The 27,363-nt window shown below is 41.8% G+C and overlaps 1 protein-coding gene across 1 annotated transcript in view; it reads right to left on the bottom strand.

The window, feature by feature from the left end:
* alk (ALK receptor tyrosine kinase) overlaps window positions 1-27,363 on the bottom strand; it is a 369,109-nt gene that overhangs the window by 198,204 nt on the left and 143,542 nt on the right. The window contains exon 3 of the mRNA XM_076107773.1: window positions 14,139-14,303. Coding sequence (XP_075963888.1) covers window positions 14,139-14,303 — 165 coding nt within the window. The remainder of the gene's footprint in view (window positions 1-14,138; window positions 14,304-27,363) is intronic.

The following is a 27,363-nucleotide window of genomic DNA, read 5'->3' on the forward strand; positions in this document are numbered from 1 at the left end:
CTTCTATTACTGCTAATGGTGCTTAATTAATTCAGTCACCTTGGCCACATCTCTGCCATATTTTTCCTCCCCATCAGAAATGCCTACTGCAGGATATATGAGAAACCTTCATCACTGACGCAGTCAAAACAAAAACATTTCCATTCCACCAGTCTTTGCATGTCATCTCACCCTCTTTACAAGCTGGATCACATATTAAATCTACTATTCTTTATTGTGACATCTGTCTGCGTTGTCTCCCTGCCTCTGCATTTCTTATCAATGTTATTAAACTGCTTTATGTACTGAGGAGGCCAGTTCCAAACCACACTAACGTACAGGCTGGAACCCCACCATAATGTTCATCTTCAAAATCCCCGTGTCAAATATGAGTATATGTGCAGGTAGAAAGCACACTAAATGCATGCAAAGAGATGAAGGGAGGATGTTCGAACACCATCATTTTATAATTTCAAATGCAGAACTAAGTGACAAAGCACAGATGTTTTTACTTTTCACTGGAAAGACCAAAAAGGGTTTAAAACAGTAGAGAGATGTCTTTATCTGGGTCTCATTAATCAAAGAGTGATGGGACTGCAACGGCTTTGCTGGGAGAACGATACTGAACCAGGAACGAATGGGCTGGGCTAAGGGGTAACATTTGTCACTGAGCGTATGTGTCTTAATCTTTGCCCTCGAAGGCGTGATGTTAAAAAAAACAAGACAAGAAAAATTGCACGGAGGGCAAAAACTGCAAGCTTGGAAACACACAAGGGTCTCTGATGCGAGATGCTTCAAAGACCAGCAGGGGGGGGGAGCTGGATCAAAGGTAGAACCATGTCCAAGATGGAGGATGAATCAGACCCTCCACTCACCTCAGCAGGTCCCCAGTGGGAGCAGAAATGTGTCTGATCACAGCCACGGGGAGTCCTGCACTGTCACACATCCCGACTAAGGATGTGTGTGTTTGAGTTTGTGAGGGAGTGCTTGTATATAGGCCTGGCTCTAGAGTGCTTTTAATGGGGGGATGTTGGTTGGTAACCAATGACTAGTGTTAATATGGACTGTAAGCTATTACGCACACTTATAACCCTGATAACCAGATGTTGGTGGGGTGTTGTTTTCAAAAAGTTTACTTGAAGTTGTTTCCCTTATTTTCACAGAATGTCCGCAAACCAGTTAATTGCAGTTAACGTTTCCTGAGAGTTCAGGTTTAGTCTTTGTCGTTTACTTGGTTTCCACAAAAGGCAGCAGAAATGACTATGTGGCCAGTTATTGAACGTTCGCAGAACGTTGTCACGTTCACAGAGCGTTCGCAGGACGTTATTATCACGTTCACAGAGCGTTCTCAGGACGTTATTATCACGTTCACAGAGCGTTCGCAGGACGTTATTATCACGTTCACAGGACGTTCGCGGGACGTTATTATCACATTCACAGAGCGTTCTCAGGACGTTATTATCACGTTCACAGAGCGTTCTCAGGACGTTATTATCACGTTCACAGAGCGTTCTCAGGACGTTATTATCACGTTCACAGAGCGTTCTCAGGACGTTATTATCACGTTCACAGAGCGTTCGCAGGACGTTATTATCACGTTCACAGAGCGTTCTCAGGACGTTATTATCACGTTCACAGAGCGTTCTCAGGACGTTATTATCACGTTCACAGAGCGTTCTCAGGACGTTATTATCCCGTTCACAGAGCGTTCTCAGGACGTTATTATCACATTCACAGAGCGTTCGCAGGACGTTATTATCATGTTCACAGAGCGTTCTCAGGACGTTATTATCCCGTTCACAGAGCGTTCTCAGGACGTTATTATCACATTCACAGAGCGTTCGCAGGACGTTATTATCATGTTCACAGAGCGTTCTCAGGACGTTATTATCACGTTCACAGAGCGTTCTCAGGACGTTATTATCCCGTTCACAGAGCGTTCTCAGGACGTTATTATCACATTCACAGAGCGTTCGCAGGACGTTATTATCATGTTCACAGAGCGTTCTCAGGACGTTATTATCACGTTCACAGAGCGTTCTCAGGACGTTATTATCACGTTCAGAGAGCGTTCGCGGGACGTTATTATCACGTTCACAGAGCGTTCTCGGGACGTTATTATCACGTTCAGAGAGCGTTCGCGGGACGTTATTATCACGTTCACAGAACGTTCGCGGGACGTTATCACGTTCACAGAGCGTTCGCGGGACGTTATTATCACGTTCACAGAACGTTCGCGGGACGTTATTATCACGTTCACAGAGCGTTCGCGGGACGTTATTATCACGTTCACAGAGCGTTCGCAGGACGTTATTCTAACGTTCACAGAACGTTTGTGTGGCGTTTTCACAACATTCACACAACGTTCGCTGGTTGTTATTTTTGAAAATGTTAACAAAGGCGTTGTTTGGAGTGATAGAGTATTATTCTCCATGATGTAGGTACCAATTGAAAAATAGAGACATTGATTTAGTGAAACTGTGTATATGATTATTTCGGACGATTCGGACGGACGCAATTTTAGCAATCGTTCTTATTAATTTAACCTCGTGCATAGTCGTATAGTTTATTAATAAATGTTACACAAGAGCCGTTGCACTGCAATGTGTTTCAAGGCTGAAAACATGAGATGCTACAATTGCTAAAAAGAAAGTTGGAAAAGAGGCTCTGGTGCACCCTGGTAACCGGAAGTCTCCTTCATACAAAAAGCAGAATATAGAGTTATATTTTCTAATGTGTAAAGAGGTCTGTAAGGCTATACTGCAGCAGCCTGCTTTCAGGGTTAGATTTAATGAAGGTAAAAACAGTGAACGGCCGTGCGTAATGGAATTACCCTCTGACACTTGTAAACAGCTGTTTGGGGGGCTTAGAAAAAGCTGTTTGCATTTCTGAGAACCATCTGTTGGCAGCGCTTAGAAACATCCATTTGCTGCCTTCAGCGCTAATAAAGCGTATTATTTCCATCGAGCTTCACCCCTTTGTCAGTACCACGGACATTGCCTCAAATCTATACGGATAGCGTGCCCTCTATAAACAACAGAGAGCGCTGCATGGTTCTGATGCAACGTAGTTGGTAACTGCAGTTAAACAATGCACGCAATCGGTATAAAATTGAACACAAGTCAGTGGGGCCAATATGGTTTGGCTCGTTTAAAGTAAAATTTTGGAGGAAAAAACACAGATACAATTCAGGCTTTCATTCATAGAAATATTATATCAGACTAGAAGTTAACCCAGCCGTACGTGGCCCACCCTGGTCCCACCTCCTCCACGAATTCAATTATCTGAACTGCTGCTGACTTGAGTTTGCTTCAATTGTACAAATGGGTTGAGCTCCAGAGCGCAATTTCGCCAAGTCCAGGTAATTCCATGGATGAATGCGGGTGTGAGCCTGCTTACTTCAACATTACACACACACACACACACACACACACACACACACACACACACACACACACACACACACACACACACACACACACACACACACACACACACACACACACACACACACACACACACACACACACACACACACACACACACACACCCTATTGCCCCCTTGTTCAGGTCAGGATCAATAAGCTGATTGATTGAGTGCGGACAGATATCTCTGCAGTGGGCGGGATACGGGTACGGGATTGAGTGTGGTAGACACTGGCCCTCAAGAAACCAATCGATCTGACCTTTAGGGATCAATGATCTACTCAAGGCTAAGTGAGCAGCGTCTGGCAGTTATAACAGGTTTGCCTAATATCAGAGTAGAAATGTGTTTTGTTTTGTGGCCTTGGGGCAAACGAACGTGGGAGTAATTGACAGGGCGGGGTTCCGGTTACTTTTAAAAGTTTTGCACTCAACGTGTTCAACCCAAGAAGTTGGAAAAACCAAATCTGAGAAAACAAGTCATTTGATTTGAGACTTAATAATGCATATCACAAGGGGCAGCAAAGATGATTCCATGTGCTTCCCTGCTCAAGTTATTTATATTAACTGGAATCACAGGAGACAGCCTCAGTTGCAAAACAAGACACACTTACTGCACATACAACCACAGTGGCCACGCTTTGGGAGCGATGTCAACAACCTAGCACTGGAATACTAATTGGATATTCTACAGAGGGTATCCTAATTACATCAGAATGAACGTTGAGATAATGAGGGTTTTTTTCTTTTCCCGTTGTTGAAAGGTATGCTGTACCTATAATTGCTTCCTTCTGTTTTATTTGTCTTTTAACTGTAGTTCATTAAACGTGCGAGAGAGAGAGACAATGGAGGATGACAGCGTCTCCGTAGCTCACACAGGTAATTATTATCCCTGGGGATAGTTTGCCCCGAATAGCTTCAGCCTCAGCTGGAGTTAAGAGCACGATCCATCGACTGAGGCCACGGCAAGATACATGAAGGCTTTGGCACTGGCTTATGTATTTCTTTTAGCTCTAAGTGTTTCGCATCAGTTTGTTTCTTGGTTTATTGAGATCTCCATTGGCTTTTTCCTGGCAGCAGCTGTTCTATCTTGGGTCCACGCAGTTTACATGGTGGAAGATACAGGAATACTCATCCGCGCTGCTCATCACGATACACTAACATAACCCATAAATAATGCACGTCTGCAGGAAACAAAACTAACAATTGGCACAATTTAAAAAACAACACAAAAAGAAATAGGCCAACTCCGACTGAATCCACCATGATCTAACAGATCAACATAATGTTTCTGCTACTGGTCCAAAATAAAGAGCTTGCTTTTGGACAGACATTCTAATTGAAATATTAATTTTTAATGTGTGACCTTCGGAGCAATTGTAGTGAAGTTATGGGATTGAGCACCAGACCATTGAGATCATCTCCAACTCTCCAGGTGGTTTATTCTCAAGTCATTGACATACATTGAACTTTAGCGACACTGACTTTCTGGAATTCCAACTTACACTTATTGGTTTCCATAATATGATCTATTTATATCGCTGATAAATCTGTATTCTTTGGTTGCGCAGTGCTTATATATATATATATATATATATATATATATATATATATAAATATATATATATATATATATATATACAGTGGGGAAAAAAAGTATTTAGTCAGCCACCAATTGTGCAAGTTCTCCCACTTAAAAAGATGAGAGAGGCCTGTAATTTTCATCATAGGTACACTTCAACTATGAGAGACATATATATATATATATATATATACACACACACACACACACACACACACACACAGGTATAAGTATTTGTTGGGAACGAAAAGGAGCTTGTTTGAGTTATCAGCATATATAAAAACGAAATTATTGATCAATAGAAATATTAATGTGAGTAAAATTATTAACGATTATTATTATATACATCTCTTTGTCCCAAGAGCACATGGCGAAGCCAAGCACATGGTCCCAACATATTTATTGTTTTTTTCTTACTGAGGTGTTCATAAGAATACATAAGAATAGAATAACATAACAAATGCAAATTGAAAACTAAGGAACATTTATCAATGAACTCTAATTCGCACATGCAGGACAGTATGCGCGTCTGTGGGCATGGGCTTTACAGATCTACAGGTAAGCAACGTGTCGGGCACTAAAGAAATACCCGCCACCAGCAGACACACATTTCACATTTCTTTCTGTCATTTTTGAACCCCCAAAGATGTGAAGAGGTGATCGTTACGTTATTGAGAACAGGGTAATTAAGTTGCAACGTCAATCGGAGTAGTGATACATTATTGAAATAACACAGCACGTATGTAGCGCTGAGCTCCACTGAGCTCCGCTGACCTGGCTTTCATAGTGCAGGGCAGTTCATTAAAGAAGCAGGCTCTACAGCGGGCCGCTTGCTGGATTATTGACAATGGTCAGGTCCTCTGTGTGTCGTTAGACACTGAGGGGATGCAGGTGGCCGGGTGCATTAAGAACTGCTCCCTGAATGCCTGGGGGTCTCCGTGATGCGATCACCTCTAGGCTCAGGAAACAAAACCTTCAAGGTTTGATCATTGATGAGAGAGAGAAAAAAAGAACGAAGCCGTGGCTAATCCATACCACCTCATTAGCAGTGACTTATCAAGTGGTGTTTCTGAGTAAGGAAGGTTGAAAGGAAAGAGGACTGCTTGGAGCCCTGGGGTCCAACTTCAGACAGAGAACTTGCCGTTCCTCTCGGTCCGGCTGATCCAGGTGCGTTGCGTGTCCCGTCCTGACCGGTCTATACTGCTGATTGATTATGCTGACCTGAAGTAGAAGGAGAGTATGAATCCAGCAAAAAGGTCAAACCTCCAATGATACGAAGCTGCAGTGTTTTTTAATGAGCGAATGTTGCGTGCAGACATCAACATTTTAACCCCCCCCCCCCCCCTCCCCATGAGGTCAGTAAAGCGTCTGGTTTACCTGGCCCTGAACCTTCGACACCCTCGGAGACGCTCTTTTGTTACCATGCTAATCAGAGCATCACCTCTCTCGGCTTGTAGCTTCCACAGCGGAAACCGCATTTCCCCTGAGGTACACTCCTAAGAAGAGGCGGTTCAGTGTATAGTGCGTGCCTCTTATTAATCCTTAACTTAACCTGCAAAAAATGCGCTTTTGCCCTTTCCTGACATCAAACTGCTCCAGTGGGCTGTACGTTGGAGTCCAATATCTCCTCCTCATCTCCTTATAATGACTAACAGACGCATGCCCACGGGAAATGAGTAAGTGGGCTCGTTACACGTTTATCTTAAACCGTTTTACATCTGTAGGTACATACTTCGGTGACATTATTCAAAGCAAAGGTGCGTCCCCGTGTGTAAGCGGCACTTTTAATAGCACATCCTGGTTTCAAGAGTAGACGATTTGGAACTGTTGAGTCAGAGGCGATCACACCAAAAAGAAAGAGATAAAGAGGTCAGGTGACAAACAGCCACAAACATTCAGACCCCCTTTACACCTAGCGTTGAAATGCTCAGATTGTATCTCATAATGATTTGTCCTCATTACATTTACACCTTAACGTGTCTCCAGTGTTGCCGATCGCTGGTTTGGAACATGTCTGGCTGATTCCTCTCAAGTTATGTCTCGGAGACGAGCCAAGCCAAAGCCCTCACCGACGTTTAACCCCTTTCTCCTACGAAATTACGTTCCCATAAAACTAAACTGCACTTTGCGTTTTCTAGAGAAACGTATTTTCTCCCGCATTACTTAACTGCATGCTCTCTTGCAACAGCCACGAGAACGACCACAAGATGTCCTCTCGCACTGTCCAATCCGAAGCTAGCTATCTCTCACAAATCCCTGTTATAGGTATTTGACAACTGACTGCGGGCTTTACGGGCTCTAAGCATAAAACATGTTCACTGACATCCTGTAAATTCCACTAACTGCAAATTACTTTTTAACATTAGCTCATTATTTCCACAGTTTAACACTAACATGTTACCCCAGTCCATTGCAGTATAATACATCAAAAATCACTATCAACAACTACACGCGTTCATTGTTCAGCTGCTTTCTGGGACGCTTCTGCGGCTCGTCTGGTAGAATCACAATCCGTGTATACATTTGTTCTATATTCTAACAAACAGCTAGGCTTTTTTTCTGATCATACAATTATTCTTGAGGACCTTCGCTGCCTCTGGAAGCCTACAAAGTTGTGTTTAAAAAGGTGTTGGAGCTTGAATTGCTAATTTAAGTCCCCATTAAATCTCAAGCAGAGTGTGTATATGTTGTTTCACCGCTTTCGTTTACAAGTGCTTCAGCAGATCTTGCACCTCCATATGGACCAGATTGCCAAGACTTCGCGTTAGGAGTCGGGGCGCATTTCAAGCGTGTTTCATTGTATAGAGCATTGCACAAAAACACTGAAAAACTTGCCCTGCATGTATCTTCTGAAACGTACATTAGAAGGGGGCATGTTATGGACGAAAGGTCGTGGGTCAAAAGTTTCACTAACTAAGTTCTGAATAACAATCGATGTTCCCTACATTGGGTCAGTCAGAGGTCTGGCCAGGCCGCCTGGGTGAGCCAACTCTTGTTTTCTACTTGCAAGACAACTGTGCAGTTGCTAATGCCTTGCTGTTCTTTTTTTAGTTCCAGACAAACACAGGTCTGACAGGCCAAGTGTGTTGCCATGACGGTAGCCATTCTATTCTGTCTTTTTTTTTTTGCCATGCTTATTAACAGTTCGGGTTTGCAGATCCCAGAGCACAGTGTTGCTTCAAATGCCAGGGCTATTATGTTCCAGGTCCAAAACAGATAAGTAGAACAAATTGCCTCTCATCCAGGGTAATGGTTCATAATTATTTGCTCAGATAAGAAGTGTTCTGGGTGCAGGCATTGGGTGGCTCTCCTGCCTGCTTGGCAATTGGACCATTGATCTGTCCAGATGTAATCTCACCGGGTAGAGGTGATAGCAACTACGTAGTCATATGTTTTCTTCTGGCTCATTTTAAGATCAAACTTTGAGACACTTTGTGTGGCGCTCCCAATAATAAGGATCACCTGCAGTGTTCTTTACCAATGTATATTGTCTGGACTGTTAACCCGGGCCTTTATGAGAGGGCTCAGGAAGGCATTCCCATAGGGCCCCACTGAGGCTCTGCAAAAGGCACTTTAAAAGCTTGTGGGCAGCTATGCTCAAGTGCCCACCAGCTGCAGCCTTCGCTTGCCTCCATGTTGCCGTTTGCTCTGTCCTCCCAAAGGGCAGAGCATGTAGTGACTGAGCCAAAGCGGCGGTGCCACTTCACGGTCAGCGAAAAAGTAACTGGCGGAGAACGATCTGCAGGTCGTTGTGCCGGCCAAGTTCGCCAAAAACCAAATCCGAATGTCAGCCGGCTGCACACACACCTTTGCTCTGTGTGGGTGTTTTTTTGTATGCTATTGTGTAGAGATCTATCTACACAAGATCTATCTAGCTTCACCAACTTTAGTATGTCATACATAATGCATTTTATACATAATACATATAAAAATACAGCAAGATGCACCATTTGTGGCGATGAAATGCAACACAGCAGCAACACTAGCGACCTCATCAAACATTTAAAACACCACCGTAAAAGTTATAAGGAGCCTTATTATTTAATCAAACTATATATATATTTGACTTTACATAAACATATTGAATTGTACTCTATTTGATTTTGTAATTAATTTGTTATGAATGGCCGTTATGTGATTTTCCTTTGAGTGTTTTTCTTAAAAAAATTACCATTATTTTGAACAATCCCACACCCATTTAAGAAATGACTATCGTTATTGTTCAAATTGTAACACAAAGAACATGTATTGTATCAAATTGAAAAAGTCTGGTTCCTCCCGTCCCTAATTAGCTTCCGTAAGCTTAAGCTCCCCCTATATTTAGCCTTTTTTTCCATCCTATAATGCTCAGCCCGGCTAAGTAAACCACAAATGACTCCGTAAGTTGGCAGATGACAGACAGCCCCGGGGCCACCCCGTTACAAAACAAACAAATCAATGGCTCCAGCAAAACAGCGTTCTACTAGAGATCTCCTCCGTGCCAGCCAGCTCCACGCTCCAAACTCACGCCTCTCCGTTCCCTGTGAGAGCGACATATCAAATGAGTAATCACCATCTGGGGGGGGGGCAGACGTGGAATGGAGATGACCCGCTCCATGCAGAGAGGACACAGGAGAAGCTCAACACATTTACATCGTTTTCTGGCCTTGTTTCTTCTCTCCCACCGCGTCTCTGTTCAAAACCTCTCTAGACTGTGCTCTCGTTTTCGATCAGCTCGATTAGTGTTTAAAGTAACGGTTTGATTGAGTGGCCGTGTATTCCTTGAGCTCTACCTCCAACTTGCTGCTGCGTGTCACCACCTGTTAGCCAGCCACTACAGAAAAAAACCCTTCACGACAGACAGAGCTAATGCGTCGAACCCGTTCCACAATTACCACCATGATTTTGTTGATCTGAATGTTAAGCGTCCTCTTTTTACGTCAGTTGCCTTGCTGAGGGCAACCGTTGCCTCATGCTGTTCTTATTACTTGCTTTACCCGCAGCGGCAATGTGGCTAACCGCCCCCGTATATCAGCCTGAGTGGAGGAGCAGGGTGCACCGTGTGCTGCTGTCACATGTCTAGTGATGGCCAGGCAAATCATGATAATGACCAGCAACAATTGCATCAATTCGTCATCTCCGCCACAGTGTAATGGGATCTTTGGTACCATACATGTTGCAAACTGTCACAGTGCGAATGGAAGTTCAAGCAGTGGTATATAGCCTCATGTTATTCTTTATACTATAAATGGCCTTTACGTATCCTCTAGTGGGCATCACTACATACCAGTGGTATTCAGACCTTTTACTCAGATAAAAGTAACAAAAATACTCTGTTAGAAATAAAAATCTTGCAGCCAAAATTACAAAAGTACAGGATAGTTTCAATTACTTTATATACTGCTTAACCTATAATAATACATCATTTATTAGTTGCTTTATATTTTGTATTAAAGTGGTACATTTTTCTTTACGTTGATTTATCATTATGAAGTAAATGTTCCATATTTCACAATGTACTGGCTGTAGCATTATGACACCATTGCCGTTTAGATTGGTTCTGTCTTCCACCGGGTCGGGATCTCAGCGGTAAATGAAGGTTCCATTTACAGCACGAATGAAGAAGATAACGTTTGAGTTGTGCCTTCACTTTATGAAGGTGGTGAAATGATAACACGGAGGCTCGGCAGTCTGAATCAAGCCCCCCAGGAGGAGCGCCGGGCTTTGAGGCAAATTTTACATCACCGCCAAATGGTGGAGTAACAACTTCTGAGTCCATCACACGATGCCATTGGGCCCATGAAAAAAATTACATTGGGAAAAAGGTGTGCAATTCAAACTTTTTTCGCCACTGAGCAACTTTCATATGAATTAACGGGGCACCGTCTCCAATGCAAAATGGCACAGTACGTGAGTACATTTGCTTCTGCTATATACAGCACAGAGGCATCAATAGAAAGCACTGATGACGGTAGCAGGACTTGTTACCATCTAGTTACCATCTGCGATTCGTCAGCTCGGGTCTGCACAACTTTCACGGTAACTACCAGCATCTCTGGATAAAAGCAACACTGTCCTAACGGCATGAGCTTCAAAGTTGAACAGCGGAAGAGTTGGATACGGTAGAAAACAGCTCAAGCGATTTCACTCATCACAGCCATTAAGTATTCATCTCTTATTTCCATCCCTTTTAAATCACAAGCGCCGGTGAAATGTGTGGAGACAGCAGCTCGCCCAGCTCAATTATTCAAAACACGCCAACTGTATTGTGGCTAACCGAAGGCTCAAACATGATTATGCACATATATTTCCTTTGTACTCCGCGTTGCCAACCTTCAATCACGATCAGCATAATTGTCTTTTCTTTTTTGTCTTTTGCATATATACATGCGTGACTTTAACTATGGCTGTTACGGGGTCAGGGAGAAGGCTGCAAAGGCCTGATGTCCCCTTTAATTACATTGCTTTACAGATAATCGCTTCAATGTGTGCACATCATATACATTTCTGAATAAATCGCTCTGGTCTTGGGGATTTAGCATCCGTTAGATTTACTCAATAATAATCATTTTAGGTGGGCAGAGAAACCAATTTTGTTAATTTTGTATAGTCATGGTCTTTTAAAACTGAGTAGTAATCCGGGTATGTTATATGCCCTCATTACATTCAAGAGTCAATAGAGCCATATTTAAAGCAAGTATGGAAATCTAGCTTGATAGTAAAGATTATGTTTGAAGACAGGACTACAAAGGTGATGTGAAAACACAACCAAAGAAACCTGGCACGGACGAAGACATTTCATACTGAAAACTGTCTTCCCTCTCCGAGTCAAAATTTCACTTCAGTAGCACTTTACTTTAAAGTTCATTAATGGCATGGGAATAGTGGGGGAATAGTTTGAAAAGAAAGAGTTAGTAATGTGGAGGATTTCAGTATTAAAAACATTATTAGTATGATTAATAACACCCCAAGTGGTGAGTAGAAGTGTCACAATAATAAGAATGTCACAATATATTTACTTATGGAGTGTATAATATGTTACAGTATGTTTATCATAGAAGTGTTAAGCCATAAAAGACAATCATTGAATGTATTAAACGGTGAAGAATTGCCAAGGGACAGACAGGGATTTCGAGACAGGCATTGCAGAGACCACCAGGACCAGAGGAGGAGTCCGGACGACTTCAACCAAACACTGAGATGATAACTGCGCGAATCCAGGAGGGGCTATTGAATTTCGGCCAATCACAGAGGCTGATACTGGACATTTAAACTTTCGGACAGAGACTTTTAAATATAGGCTAGTTCCAGAGGGTTTGGGCTAGAGTTCGCGCCGTTACCACTCTGTGTAGTTGACCAGCTGGGCTGGCCTATTAGGTGGGCCTTGTGAGAACTCTGCCCTGGGGACATATTGATATCGATAGAGTAATTCAGTTTGCAACTGTTCTAGCTTCTCTTGTTTATTAAATACTTTTCGATTGTAAACCGGATCCAGTTCATTTTTGGTGCGACTTCGCTGCCGAAGGTTTGCAGCAGCGAAAGTCCAGCGGTCTGGGTCTCCCCTGAAAATATCTAGCCCCAACAGTAACTAAGTAATCCTATGTAATTATCAAAGTAATAACCAGGTGGTAGCTTGGTATTAACAATGGGTAAATCTGTGTAATATTGGACTGAAATTTACGTTAAGTAATAAGGTGCCAAAAATATATTTTAGGGGCCAGTGTGTAAGATTTAGTGGGATTTATTGGCTGAAATGGAGTACAATATTCATAAATATGTTTTCAGTCGTGTATAATCACCTGAAATTAAGAATCGTGTTTTGTTAGTTTAAAATGAGCCCCTTCATATCTATAACGGGTCCGTCTCACGAAGTCCGCCATGTTTCTACAGTAGCCCAGGAAGGTCAAACTAAACACTGGCTCTAGAGAGCTTACCTGGAGGTCATTGCAGTTCTCCAACATGCTTGTGTCGAGATATTTGTGGTAGTGTCTGTGTAATAACCGTGAGTCATGGCTGCAAAATGCTAAAGTGTAACACGGCATAGATCTTAGTGTTTCTTATTAGTTTGGACTTTTTTTATACTTCCAGCACCTTGGCAAAGATTAAGGCGGGTGGAGCGATGGCCATCCTGCTCAAGATATAACCTGGTTATTACTCTGGTAATTACATGGCATTAATTAATTATGAATTATTTCTTTATTATCAAACAAATACCCATTTTATTATGTTATTACAAATGTAAGGTGCTACCAAGCTATGTGACATAGGTGGAAAACAAAGTCATCTTTCTTAATTGATCATAATGACGGAGAGAAATCAAGGGAGCCTGTGATATATGAACCAACACACATATGCATACACACATACCCTGCCCTCGTTTATAAGTTAAAGGACAGGACAGACGTCAATCATTTCTCCACTATATTCACAGCAGCTCCCTTCTCTTACCAGTCAATACAGTATATTTCACTTTTTTCCAATTTCCTCCAGCACTCCACTCATCTGGTCTCAGACTTGTGGCTCATGATAGGGAAAAAAAACATTTAAGGAAATAAATAGACCCCTCTGTCTCCCTCCATTTCACCATCACCTCAGACGACAGACACGGTTTTCTCATCTTCCAAGGTATGAAAATGAAGGATGCAGGGGCATATGGAAGATTCGAAGGCAGGGCCCTACAAGATGTCTCAGACTACTGGCTCAGTAAACTATATTCAGCCTTTTGCCTGAGAAAACTTTAGGAAAAGTTAAAAATTGCCGAATACCTATTCGGCCATTTACACCAGGCCAAGTTTAATATGCTACTTAATTTAGCAATAGTTAGATAGCAGAAGGGCTTTTTGAGAGAAGTCGCAAGACTATGAAGAGCGACAAAGTATGTGTAGGGAGTAGGTTGTGGGGAATGTATGAGTCACACTTGAATTTTGCATTTTAAAATTGGAAGTTGGGTTAGAGTTGCCAAAGTAGTAACCCATAATGCAACAGAGATAAAAAAGATTGCTACGAGAAAACAGTGACATTGACATGAAAAAAAGGTTGCCCAGAAAGTAACAGACGATGCGTTCTTTACCAAGTTTAACGTGACTAAGAAATGAATAAGAAAGTATTGAATAAGAGACGATTGAGAAAGTTTGTTGAAAAATGAAATTCCCCTGCAACGGGGGGAGCGTGATACCTTCGTTCTTACCTTCCTCCCACCCCTGGGGGCTTCCTGCCTTCTTCTCGCTTTTCTCGTTCCTTTCCTCCCGCAGGTCCCCGGCAGCCACTATGCTCCATGTGAACTCTGGGATACCCTCCAGGTGCTGGTCACATGTTCTGCTACTGCCAGGGCATCGGTGATCTGGAAGAAACAAGAGGCATTTACATATGGAGATGCCTGAAATGAAACGATTCAAGTCTTCAGCAATAGTTAAAAAAAAAAGGAAAATAAATGTATAAAAGTATCAGCAAAAAGACACGTTTTCAATGTCCAAAAGTGAATCTTGAAGCCCACCTTGTAAAATCTCATTAATCACAAACTCATTGTGAAAAAAAAAAAATTGATGGCAGCAGCAAGCGCTTCAATAATAGCAGGCAAAGATGAATGGAAATATGAAACGCAGCACAAGCATTTCAAAAATACATAAACAGCCGGGGGGGGGGGGGGGGAGAGGTGTTCAGTTGAATAAACAAAACGTTGCCGCAGCAGGATCGGTCTTTGATTGAAAGTCCGCAGCTTCAACAAACGAGGCCCTTGCTTCTTTAACTACAGTCGAAACAGGCTTTTCAAACTGTTGCAGAATCTTCTAAATATTCCGCTTCGTTCCACGATTTGACGAAAACTTTAAAAAGATCAGAAGGAAGAAGTAATAACGGGCTCAGGGAGGAAGAACCCTGTCAGTTGGACAGTTTTTTTAATTTCAGATTTAATGGCCTCGTCCTTTTGGTTGCACAACATCCCCTTTGTGCCAGCACACGAGGCACAACAGTAACGACTTTAATGGTGGTGGTGGGTATTTAAATATTGCTGCTGTCAAAACTTGGGCTGGCTGTGGTAGAAGTTAAGGTATTTTATTACCGCTCTAATACCCTCCCTAAAAAATGTGTCCAGGGAGAAAATTAAGGGTCAGCTTTCCTTCCACAAATCCTCTCTCTCTCCGTGGACGGCCCTCACGTAGACTCGTCCCTGTGGCTCGGTAAATCGCTGTTTGATGGGGCTTGGTCACTTTCAAATGACTTCTTGTGCTATAGGCTCTGGAGGAGAGGGACTAGAGTGTCGTGTGATCTACCACTATTTTGCTTTTCTCCAATGAAGTGGCCCTATACGGGCTGGGCTTCAAACAGGGTGGAGGACTTGATTACACGTGTACTGTGACTAATATATCAACAAAGATCACATTAAAGCTGTGAACATACAAACATGTTTGTGCGATAATGCTATGCTGCATTAGGCCGATATTTAGTGAAAAGCTCACACCAATTAAAATATCGTTTTTTTTTGCACAATGTATTTTTCGCATGTCAACGCAAAGTGTGGTTTAATTCAGCAAATCCGTGCACCAGAAAGGTGACAGTGAGACGAATGCATCGTTTCGCACAACAGCTTCACTACGACTAATCATGTTACAGCTCATAAAAGAAAATATGTGAACCCCCCCACACACACACCATTTTTTTAATTTCTCGGGTTTTGTAGAGCTGCGTTAACTTACCACATATTTAACATATAGACGTAATACCAATTCGACATGGCAGTATGGTTGAGGATGCTTGATGTGGCAGCATAGGATACATGTAAACATAATAAATAACAGCAGAAGCCAAAGAGTTTTGATTACCGTGGAAAAAGTATAGTTTCTGCTCCAAATAAAAGAATGCGGTTCTATGGAAGTATATTCTAGCTCTGGGGCGCTACGGGGAGCTCTCCATGAAAGCCTCATTGGAGATATTTATAGGGGGAGCTCAAAAATACTTATAATTTTAGTGCCACAGTTTTTTTTTGCATTTTTAGGTTTCCACTGTGCATTTTCATCGTGTATGGAGGGGGGTGAAAAAGAAAATGGTAACAGTAAATACTTAGCTTTTTTTGTTGTTCCAGGGTAAACATTCCCAGTATGAAATCATGGTATATTTTTCATGTATGCGCGTAGAGTACCTTCTCACCCCCCAAAGAAACAGTGTAATTCAGCAACCCCTGTCTCCAAAATATTAGTTTCCCAAACAACTAAACCGCATTCTCAATTATGTTTAGAGGGAAATGTATTTTCTCCCAGTTTTAAACACATGGTTCACGATGTGAATTGAAACAAAACTACTCGTTAGGTTTCTTAAATAAGTGTGTTTGTTACGTAACTTAAGGTACGTACGTATTTAAGTGTGTTGCTTTGTTGCATGGCAATGTCATTTTTTTAGAGACCAGGCTGAATACTGCCTGCACCCCACCAGGTTCCTGATGGCTACTTCTACCCACTGTTCTAGGTTAAAGATACAGTACATACACATGGTTTTTTGCCCGAACAACCAAAGTCTGCAGTTTTTATTTTGTTATGTTGGAACCGTAATCGGATAACCAGACACGATATTCCCAACTTTTGTTCACTCCACCAGCCGACAATAAGACCAGCGGACCTATTTGAATCACTGAAAGAAATCAGAGATGTACTTGTACTGGTTTAGAAAATGTCCACAAAAGAACTGCGAAAAGACTGAAAGTGAAAAGAATAAAATGAGCAATTCTGTCCATGCACAACTGGGAAAACCTACTTTCTCAGTGTTTGCTTGTGCCTGTCTCCAAGAAATCAGAATCAATTTCCCGTATTGATTTTAGAGTAAGAGCACTCACTTCCATCGGTTTGTAATAAGTTTCGTTTGAAGAAATGTGTGCAGCCCTGTATAACCCTGACACCACACTTCTTACTGTAAAGCCTTATCTATCTGGGTGTTAACAGTGCGGCTGTTCTTCAGATAAAAGACTTTCCAATAGACCACAGAGAAGATGTGCCAGTGTCACAGAGGGCTGCTGCGGTTCAACCCATGTTTGAGTTTTAGCATACATTAATAAACTAGTGTTACAATAGTGCTTGTCATTTCTGTACAGGTCTGCAGAAAATATGTCTTTTTGCTTTTATTATATTACAGCCAAATATAGATAAGAAAAGGGGAGAGGGGGAGAGAGAGAGAGAGAGAGAGAGAGGGGGAGATGCAGCAAAGGGGCAGTATCCAACAATTCTTTGTTTAGTTCTGCGCAGCATTATGAACCAAGTTTGATATTTTGATGTGATGTGCCTTCGAACTTCAAATCATGGTATGGAAGCTTTGGCTGTAACTTCACTGGCTAGTAGGGAAAAAAAACAACAAACTGCCAATGGCATGGAACTATATCTCGACCAGAAAGCGACCTTTACAGAAACTCAAGTCAATAATGTCCTATTCTGTAACAAATCTTTCACCAGCAAATGCACACAAAAGGTTATATGGTCCTATACTGTCTGCCGGGCTCGTAAGTCATACATACATCTGTCTGTGGGGTGTATAGTGTGGTGCTGAACTTGTAGTTTAACTTAATTTCTGCATGATTTTTATCTTGCTAATTCACTACATACACATGTAGTACTTTGCGGAAAAAGTCAAGTTTCTGTCCAATATTCTATTCCACTATACAGCATTTTCAACATCCCATTAGCACGATCAAATACCCCTCACCATTAACAGAGGTCTCCCTAATCTCCTTAAACATTATCATCTACAGTACTTAACATATACTATGAGACTTTAAACACAGTTTGGACAAGTTATCAGTGAATTGAGACGTAGGACCGGATCCTTAAAAAAAGGAGCTTTACCTAATGAGGTGGCATCAGGGTTGCGTAATGCTTCTCTTTAAATTACATGGCTGTCCACTTGAGGAGGCAGCTGCCTTCAGAGGAATCATTGTGGCAGTCGTTCCCAGCCACTTAGTGCCAGTAAGGGTAATGGTTTCCATGCCTAAAACTTGTCATTTGGCAAAAAACATTGATTCCTGCAGCTCATTGCCACCGGGGACCTAAAGGGCTGATGAGATGTGGAGAAATTGAGAGGTTCAAGGTTGCGGTGAAAGCTCATTTCCTTCACTTCAATAAATGTCTGTGTAGCATGGGTGGAATGATGCAGTGTGTTCATTAGAACCTGAGCAAAGGCTTGAACGTTGCTCTGAACAGTACATAAGGGGGAGGTGTGTGTGTGTGTGTGGGAGGGGGGGGGGGGGGGGGGGATTATCCGTGCAATTAAATCACATGTCAATATATACGTTTTTATTAGCTATACTTTTGTTCTCGGAACAAGAATTTTTCTAAACTTTCGCACCAGGAATAATCAACCAATCACATTGAGGGGAACGGACAAATTCAAAACCTACACTGAGGCTCTGCAGTCCCAACCAAGAATGCAAATTGTATTGATCCTTTTAAGCCTGGCAAAGGCAATGCGGAGCAGATCCACTCCTTCTGTCCTCACCTTGACAATAAAAGCCCTAGACATATACACTGCATAACCGTTTACAAGAAGAGAACTCAAATTTACTCCGATCATTTTTGCTAAAAGGAAACCAGACACTATAGCTTACAGTAGCTCAGGCTATACAACAATATACCTGAGCACAGACTGACAGACGCTGCTCTTGGTCAATACAACACAATCTCATGGGAAGGTGAATAAATAGCACAATATTTCCCGAAATTTCCGCATGTCATTGGTATGCATTTTTGTCTTTTGTACGCCACCGTTCTTGTTTCATTTATCAGCCACCACGGCTGTTTGTGGGTCTCAGTTAGGGTTTAGACAACAAAACCACTTAGTTAAATCTAATGTAGGTTAGATTTAGAAACAAAATCATGGTTGGGCTTAAAATAACTACATAAACTAGTAAAATAAAAAAAACAATACCTCCACTTTCGGCCGGCCAGGACTGTAAGACCCATCCAGCTCTCCATCCGGCCACCTTAAGATATCTCGAGCATTTTATACTACGTCACCTGTTGAGAGCGCAAGCAAGTATTTCGCCATTTTCATGCCACGTATTAATCACGAGGTGAAGTGGCCTTAACTTCTGATATTCAAACATATGGATCATAGAGGCTTTCAATAATGGTTGTCTTGTCTTGCTGTTTCGTAATCTGGAACAAGAATAGAATATTTACATAAACTGGTTACATACACACATTTGCATCCTTGACACACTCACGGAGACTAACATGGACATAAGTTTCAGAGCTGTCTCATCACATTTATCCACCCACGGATATCATGCCAAAATTCACGCATGCAGAATTGCACTTGGCACACCGACGAAGAAAGCTCTTCTGTTTGCTGCCAAATGGTGATGAGAGATATGATTCAACTGCGGCAAAGCAAGATCTGGGCCTGTCATCTAGTTTCGCCCACGTTATGCATGTGCAAAGTGACTAAGAACTGATGACTTGCCAAATGACCAGGCACGGAGACTGTTTTTATTACCCATTCGTTCACAATCTCATCTTTGATTTCTTTCAAAACCATGCTGCCCTCTGAATATGTAATCATATCCTCACTGAGCATGGGTTCCTTTACCTTTTGATTACATCATTGCACGTTTTAATCAAAGCAAATCGAGGAGCTACTAAAGAGGAATGGCTGTAGGCTTACCTTAAAAAGAAAAAAATATATAAATTTCCCACAGACGGTTCGAGTTAATTAGGAGCGAGTCCTGACAAACATTCTCCCACTATCCGAAAGTTTGTTTTAATATTTGATTTGTCCTCAAGCACACAGTAATTGCTGTTTGAAATAGAACCAGGTGTTCAATGTGAAAGTGTAATATATCAGAGAGAATAATTTATGTGTGCCTGTTTTAGAAAAACCTACCTGCGGCATTAAGAACCTTTTATTAAATGTTGATGTACTTTAGCTGTTGTATGTATAATAGGGCTGTAATATGACATGTTGTATATTTGGGTAAAAGTAAATGAATTACCTGCATTTTAACTTTTTGAATAATTTTTTAATCATCCATCTGTATATTTCAGGAGATTTAACGTCAGTCAAAAGTATGATGTAATGTTTGTACTGGTTATATAAATGGCTGTAAAGGTCCATTTACACATTCCAAAAGACAAATGTAACACAATTTGCTGCATTCACACGGATCTGGACGGCACAAAAAACTGACGGAATGGCATGACGGCAAAACGAAACATGAATGAAGATATGGCGATGGAATAAAGTATATTGAATACAATTATTAAGCGTCTTAATTATTTGGGTAATGCATGTAGATATAAAATGCAACTTTCTCTTTATATGTAGTTTTATAAACTTAGTTCAGGAACAGGGCCACGCCCAGAACACAGCTCATTTCCTCTGCACAAAGTATTTAAGCACAACGAACCCGTTCACTTCCTCTTTGACTCAGTTTTCACATCCCTCCCCCCCAACCCCGTTTTTGTCTTTCTATTTTCTCTCTCTCTCTCTCTTGCAGGATTACAGGAACAACAGGGGAGTCTGCACCACCAGAGCTTCCGGAGAGACGGCCCCCACCCTACAGTCTCCATTCCCTCCGTTCCCGCCAGCCGCCGGACATCAACGGTCCCCCATCGATCGCCTAACCTCCTTTCTACAAACCCTCCTCGTTTCTTTTTCCTTACACCCCTTAATTTCTTCATCCATACCCTTCATCCCTCTACCTCCATCCCTACCCCTACCCTTCATCCCTCTACCTCCATCCCTCTAGCCTACATCCCTTCATCCCTCTACCCCTAACCTCCATCCCTACCCTACATCCCTCTACCTCTACCCATAACCTCCATCCCTACCCTTCATCTCTCTACCCCTACCCTACATCCCTTCATCTCTCTACCCCTACCCTACATCCCTTTATCCCTCGACCCCTTCCGCTTCCTAAATTTAACAATCATTCCATTATGCAATAAACCTCTCGAAACTCATACTGATATTGGCATGGCCCTTGTTAGTGAAGTTCCTTTTACAAACTTAAAGTCTTTTCTTGTGTGAATGAGCTACGTAACATCCGATCCAATCCATCAATTGTCTCCTCCTCTTTCCTGAGGCCGGGTCACTGGGGCAGCAGCCTCAGCAGGGCTCTCCAGACGTCCCTCTTCCCTAGGATCATTTTTCAACACGGATCATGATGCGGTCTAACCATTACCGTTGCACGTAATCTCTGATGCACCTCAACTAATTTTACCATTCTGCTTTAGATTCTAATTCCGAGTGAATGCAGCATTTCAAATTAGCATACAAAACATCAAAATAGTAGTTCAACATATTGGGAGATACGCCTGTTTTCTGTTGTTCTGAGAGCGAGATGAAAAGACTGATCCCAACTCATGTCTGAGCATTAAGTACTTTGCTTTCGAAAAATGCTGAAATGATCATATCATAGTTTTTTTTTGTTGTTGGCATTTTCCCATCCCATATAGATATGGACCCCTCCATTTAATAATGTGCCATTTCCCCCCCACAGGTCAGTGACTATAGATAAGACAGGCTGAAGAGTTCATATACAGGTATTTGTTACACAATAATTATTTTCAGAAAAGCCATAATAATGACTTTATGAATTGATTTGATTATTTCAAGATGTCATTACAGAAAATAACTGGCTGTTTTACCTCAACATTATGTCATCTAATATTTGGGCTTTTTTGATCCGAGCGAAATGAAAAAAGAGTTGCCATGTGCAGTCACACACAGATATGATTTAAAAAGGTTGACTTCGAATTTTGCCAATCCACACACCGTTCATTTTATGTAATTTCATCTGAATGCAATTCCATCAGTCCCGTATCCCAATACATCATTAATGCTTCCAGAGCACATTATTGATTATGATCACATTATCCTTGTTACTCAAACCCTGTTTTTTTCTTTCTTTCTGCAGGCCAGGTCTATGGGCCCTCAGCACACTAGGCGTTGATGATAATTAAAGACAATCTATGAATTCTAATCCCCGAGAGATGTCTGTCATTGGTTGCGGTGATGCTCAGGATCCTATACAGCTTGAAGCCGTAAAGCCTCATGGGGGTTTGCAGATGCAAATCTACAAAGGACGTTTAAAGACTTCAAATGTGTGAAGCTCAATTATTGATTCCTGCATGTCGTTTCTTACTAAGAGAGAGGATGATGAAGTTAATTTAAAGCCGGAACCGACGTAATGGGAACTGCATGGCCAACAAACAAAGAGACTGATGATAATAAAGGCTTGTAACTCATTTCTCTACAGCCGCCTACATGAGAGATCAAGCTCAATATTTATATATTCTTTGTAAGGGCTGTGACCAATGCCATGTTTGATAGATTATTCACATGTGCTTGTCATTTTGTTAGCTTCACTTGCAAATGCAGTTGAGGTCATTAGCAAAGCAGCCTGTCCTTTGTGAATGGTGCTGGTTTTATACTTAAATTGGTTATCCAACAAAACAAATCCATGCAAACATGGCCTGTAAAAGGTGTTGCCCATACAATGAATGTGCTTAGGTGCTTTAAAGGGAATTAAAGGGATGATTCTTTTTGCTGAAAGGCATCCTGGCATGAAATGGGTAATAGGAAATCAGCGAACCACTTTAAAATTTCTGCTCAAGGAAACATAAAACAGGGCAAACTGAAATTCCTGGAACTATACCAAATAGTTTGCAGACTCATTCAAAACATTGACGTTGAAGTTATTATTGTTAACAATTTACAGCGACACTGCGTACAAGACCAACTTCTCTTTGCCTCCCAACTCTCTCTCTCTCTCTCTCTCACACACACACACACACACACACACACACACACACACACACACACACACACACACACACACACACACACACACACACACACACACACACACACACACACACACACACACACACACACACACACACACACACACACACACGGTGCTTAGTCATCTGTGTAATTGTCTGAGTCCTCAGTGTAAAGGTCAACATTTATTGAAAAAAGATAGATGTAATGATTTCCAAAATTCACAACATGTTTTTGTTCAACAAAGGATTCCACTTTAAACCATAATTGTTGGCATATAGCCTTTCAAAAAGAACATTTTCATCACAGTCAAAAACAGAAAGGGAAGCGAGCATCTGTAGCTTAACAAGGCAGGCTAGCAGCAATCTAACAGCCCCAAAAGAAATTTGAAGCATCATTCGAAAATACTCAATGGAAGACTCGAATGTAAAAAACGAAGATGTACTGTAGTGGCAACCCCCGTGACCTGAAACATGAAGCCAATTCTGGAAGTGCCTTGAACTTGCATTCTTTCTAATGGCCAGCAGGGGGCGACTCATCTGGTTGCAAAAAGAAGACAGATTTTATATAAGTCTATGAGAAAATGACCCTCTTCTTACTTGATTTTAGTTCAGTAAACATTGTGAACATGAGTTTATGGTCTCAATTGCTCGATTCAAGTCTTCAATACAGCATGATGTTCATTTATCAAGGCTTTGTCAGGTCTGGAAGTTGTCCATGTTTTTGTCTTAATCATGCACAGATTTAACCCTTTCACAGTTTTTATAATGTCTTTGTGTACAGCCCAAGAAATTGGCATAGTTTAGTTTATATGGGTACTGCTCCAAGTTAAAATCAGCAACACTAATTTGCCAAATGAATTGAATGATGACAACATTTTACCAGCTGGAAGGCATAACTTGAACTCCACCGTAATGTTGCTCCCCTTTTATATACAAAACACGAGTGGTATTTCAACAGGTTTCTTTTTCAACAGTCACCTTTTTGAGAACCGTGTGGAGGCAATCCCTCAATCTTAAGTGGTTGGTATTGAGCCTATCGCGTCTATAGGCTACGTACCTACACGACCCTGACCTCATTCATCAGACAGTGCGGAGATTGAGTGATGTGTCGATTTACGCAAACAAAAGGTTATTGAGATGCAATGGATGCCATCTCACATTTTGTACATAAATAGTCAATTCCCAGTAATGCACAACTATGGGATTACATGCTTTAAAAAAAATGAGGCTGAATTTGCACAGGAATGCTTTTGACATCAAGTAAATTACATCCAACGATGTATGCCCCTTTGTGGATTGCGAGTGAAAACTGCGCTGACAAATTTCCCCATGAAGCCCTTAACTGAGATGATGAATATGTTTATTTCCTGATTAGGATGATATTGTGTCTGGCTGAGTTTATTTATGTATCCATTCGACTTTTTATGGCTTAGGTATTCTAGGCAAATTCATTTCCTCTCAAGGGAGCTGGAGCTTTGACATACAGAGATGGATGAGTAGCTTTTGAGTGATTTTGTACAAACAGCGGGTATGACAGGTGCGGCAAAGAAATGATCTACAACACTTAAACACAGAGAACTCTGATTCTGTTGCACAAATTAATAAGGACATGCTTATTTCATGGCTTGTTTTTCTTTACCCAGTATGAGTTGATGTTAATCAGTTGGACCTTCCCTTTTAGCAGAAAAATTTAACTTGTTCTCGATTTCCCCTGGTTTTGAAATAAGAGATGGGTTTGATTGTAACTGAATGCGTTTATTGACAGCGAGCACCAAGAAGCGAGATGTCTGGAAGTACAGTATTAAGATAGAGTGATGCTCGACTGCCCGCGACGGTTTCTGATTCTAGATCAAAGGGGATCAAAGTCAAATGTCAGGCTTTCCCATCCCCTGTAAACTCCCTCCCTTCACCTTATCCTTAGCATCCACTCTTCAAAAACTACAAAGGCGGCACACGCTGGCAGGAGGTCAAGAGATATCCTTCACTACAGACCCTCTACGGCCTTGAAGATATTGAAGAAACTACTGACAACACCAAAACAATAAAATAAGCCTTTTGCCTCATGTATCAAATCAAATGAACAGTTTGATAGTTTCCCGTTGTTCCAGGCAACGGCAACTCTGTGCCATCGTAAACAGCAGCAGTAAACTCTTGTCAGCAAATTCTGTTAATGTGGTCGCTGAATTTCCATCCAAAGTCCGAGACAAACTTCACTTTAACAACTGGGCATCTTAGAGTCCAGCCAAACTGAGCAGTTGTTTCCATTCATTTCATCATCTTGTTTTCTTTCCATCGTGTCATTCCTGATGCACTTAAAAGTAGCTGTCAGACACAATCGCCTGTTCACTCCTGAGTGGGGAATGTGTGAGACTGATGCTGCGATATTAATGAGACCTCAGTGTTTGAATAATGTCACACCTGCAAACAAATGCTCCTGCTTCATCAATGCTTGATAAATGAGCTCGATTTTTTTGCTATCCTCCACAACATGAAATAGCTGTGCAAATGAAACAATGTGCTAACTAGAAGGGAAATGTGATCTCATCCCTACTAGTTCATTTTTGTTCCTTGGGCATACTTCCCAGCCTGTTGTGTGAGATCCTGACGCTTGAGGTTTAGGCAACAAAACTACCTAGGGTTAGAAAAAACATCATGGTTTGCCTTCAAATATGTAACCCTTATAATGTAACGTAAGGTACAGACATATTGTGATGTGACTCAGTGGCGCAGTGTCACGTAAGGCAGCATTGTAGTTGAGACGAACGCCGGTCCCCTGGGTGAAAGTTCCGAGTTTGTTTGACCCTTCCTCTCGCCTTTAGCAGACTTTCTTAATACTACATCAGTTGCTCTGAGCATCTAATAATTGTGCAAATGGGTTTACATTAAAGATACCCGAAAGCCTGCATCCTATACAGACTCAAAGGGTGACTTGGTATCACGAATCCGGGGGCCTCTGCCCATGTGTTGCTATTTGACACCCTGGGAGTGGGACGAGACTGAGAGCGGGTTGCTTATGGGATGCCATATTTAAACACCTGCACCACCGCGCTATCTTTTATACCCCTGTCACCCTTGCAAATGGGTTTTATTCCACTGCTGTGTCTCATTACACAAGAACAGCACTACCAGCTGAGTGAGGCAGATGTTCTATTGTAGAGAACGACACCTCCTCAAGTGGCTAGCATCCATCGGAGTGCCTCTGTTACAGCTGGCAGACACAGCTGAACCGGGACGATCCATCTCGATGAGGAGAACAGGTCTGGAGTGGGAAGGATGGTGTACGGAAAGGTTTTGCTCAGCATAATATTGCAACAGGCTACCCTGCTGTCATTCCTCAAGAGGAGATATACACTGTAGAAGGGAGGCAGGTCAGAGGGCTCTGACTTTACTGACACACGGTGGCAATTTAAGTGCGCTTACCAGCAATGCAAATAAGGACGTCGGCTGGCCCACTAGCCCCTGCAGCTAAAGGCTGAAAATGGAAGCAGGGAGGCAGAAGGGTATGGGGGCAGCAGGTGGCGAGTGTCCAGTCGGTCTGTGTTGGCTTTTGTGCGAGGTAATAAATGCCAGCGGACAGCAGATGCTGTAGGGACAGCTGAGATCCATCACCGTAGCCTAAAGCAATGTTCACTGTGCCATGTTGTCGAGACCAAAGCTTTTATCTCAGCGTCCTCTAAAGCTGTATATATATATATATATATATATATATATATATATATATATATATATATATATATATATACATACATATATATACACAGTTGTGTGAAAAAGTGTTTGCCCCCTTCCTGATTTCTTATTTTTTTGCATGTTTGTCACACTTAAATGTTTCAGATCATCAAACAAATTTAAATATTAGACAAAGATAACACAAGTAAACACAAAATGCAGTTTTTAAATGAAGGTTTTTATTATTAAGGGGGAAAAAAAATCCAAACCTACATGGCCCTGTGTGAAAAAGTGATTGCCCCCCCCTGTTAAAACATAAATTAACTGTGGTTTATCACATCTTTGGAAAGCTGAGTTCAATTTCTCTAGCCACACCCAGGCCTGATTACTGCCACACCTGTTCTCAATCAAGAAATCACTTAAATAGGACCTGCCTGACGAAGTGAGGTAGACCAAAAGATCCTCAAAAGCTAGACATCATGCTGCGATCCAAAGAAATTCAGGAACAAATGAGAAACAAAGTCATTGAGATCTGTCAGTCTGGAAAAGGTTACAAAGCCATTTCTAAAGCTTTGGGACTCCAGCGAACCACAGTGAGAGCCATTATCCACAAATGGCGAAAACATGGAACAGTGGTGAACCTTCCCAGGAGTGGCCGGCCGACCAAAATTACCCCAAGAGCGCAGCGACGACTCATCCAAGAGGTCACAAAAGACCCCAGAACAACATCCAAATAACTGCAGGCCTCACTTGCCTCAATTAAGGTCAGTGTTCATGACTCCACCATAAGAAAGAGACTGGGCAAAAATGGCCTGCATGGCAGAGTTCCAAGATGAAAACCACTGCTGAGCAAAAAGAACATAAAGGCTCGTCTCAGTTTTGCCAGAAAACATCTTGATGATCCCCAAGACTTTTGGGAAAATACTCTGTGGACTGACGAGACAAAAGTTGAACTTTTTGGAAGGTGTA

This window comes from Anarhichas minor, unplaced genomic scaffold, assembly GCF_050575085.1.
Source record: "Anarhichas minor isolate MPS153535 unplaced genomic scaffold, ASM5057508v1 ptg000040l, whole genome shotgun sequence".
In the NCBI taxonomy this organism is placed as follows: Eukaryota; Metazoa; Chordata; class Actinopteri; order Perciformes; family Anarhichadidae; genus Anarhichas; species Anarhichas minor.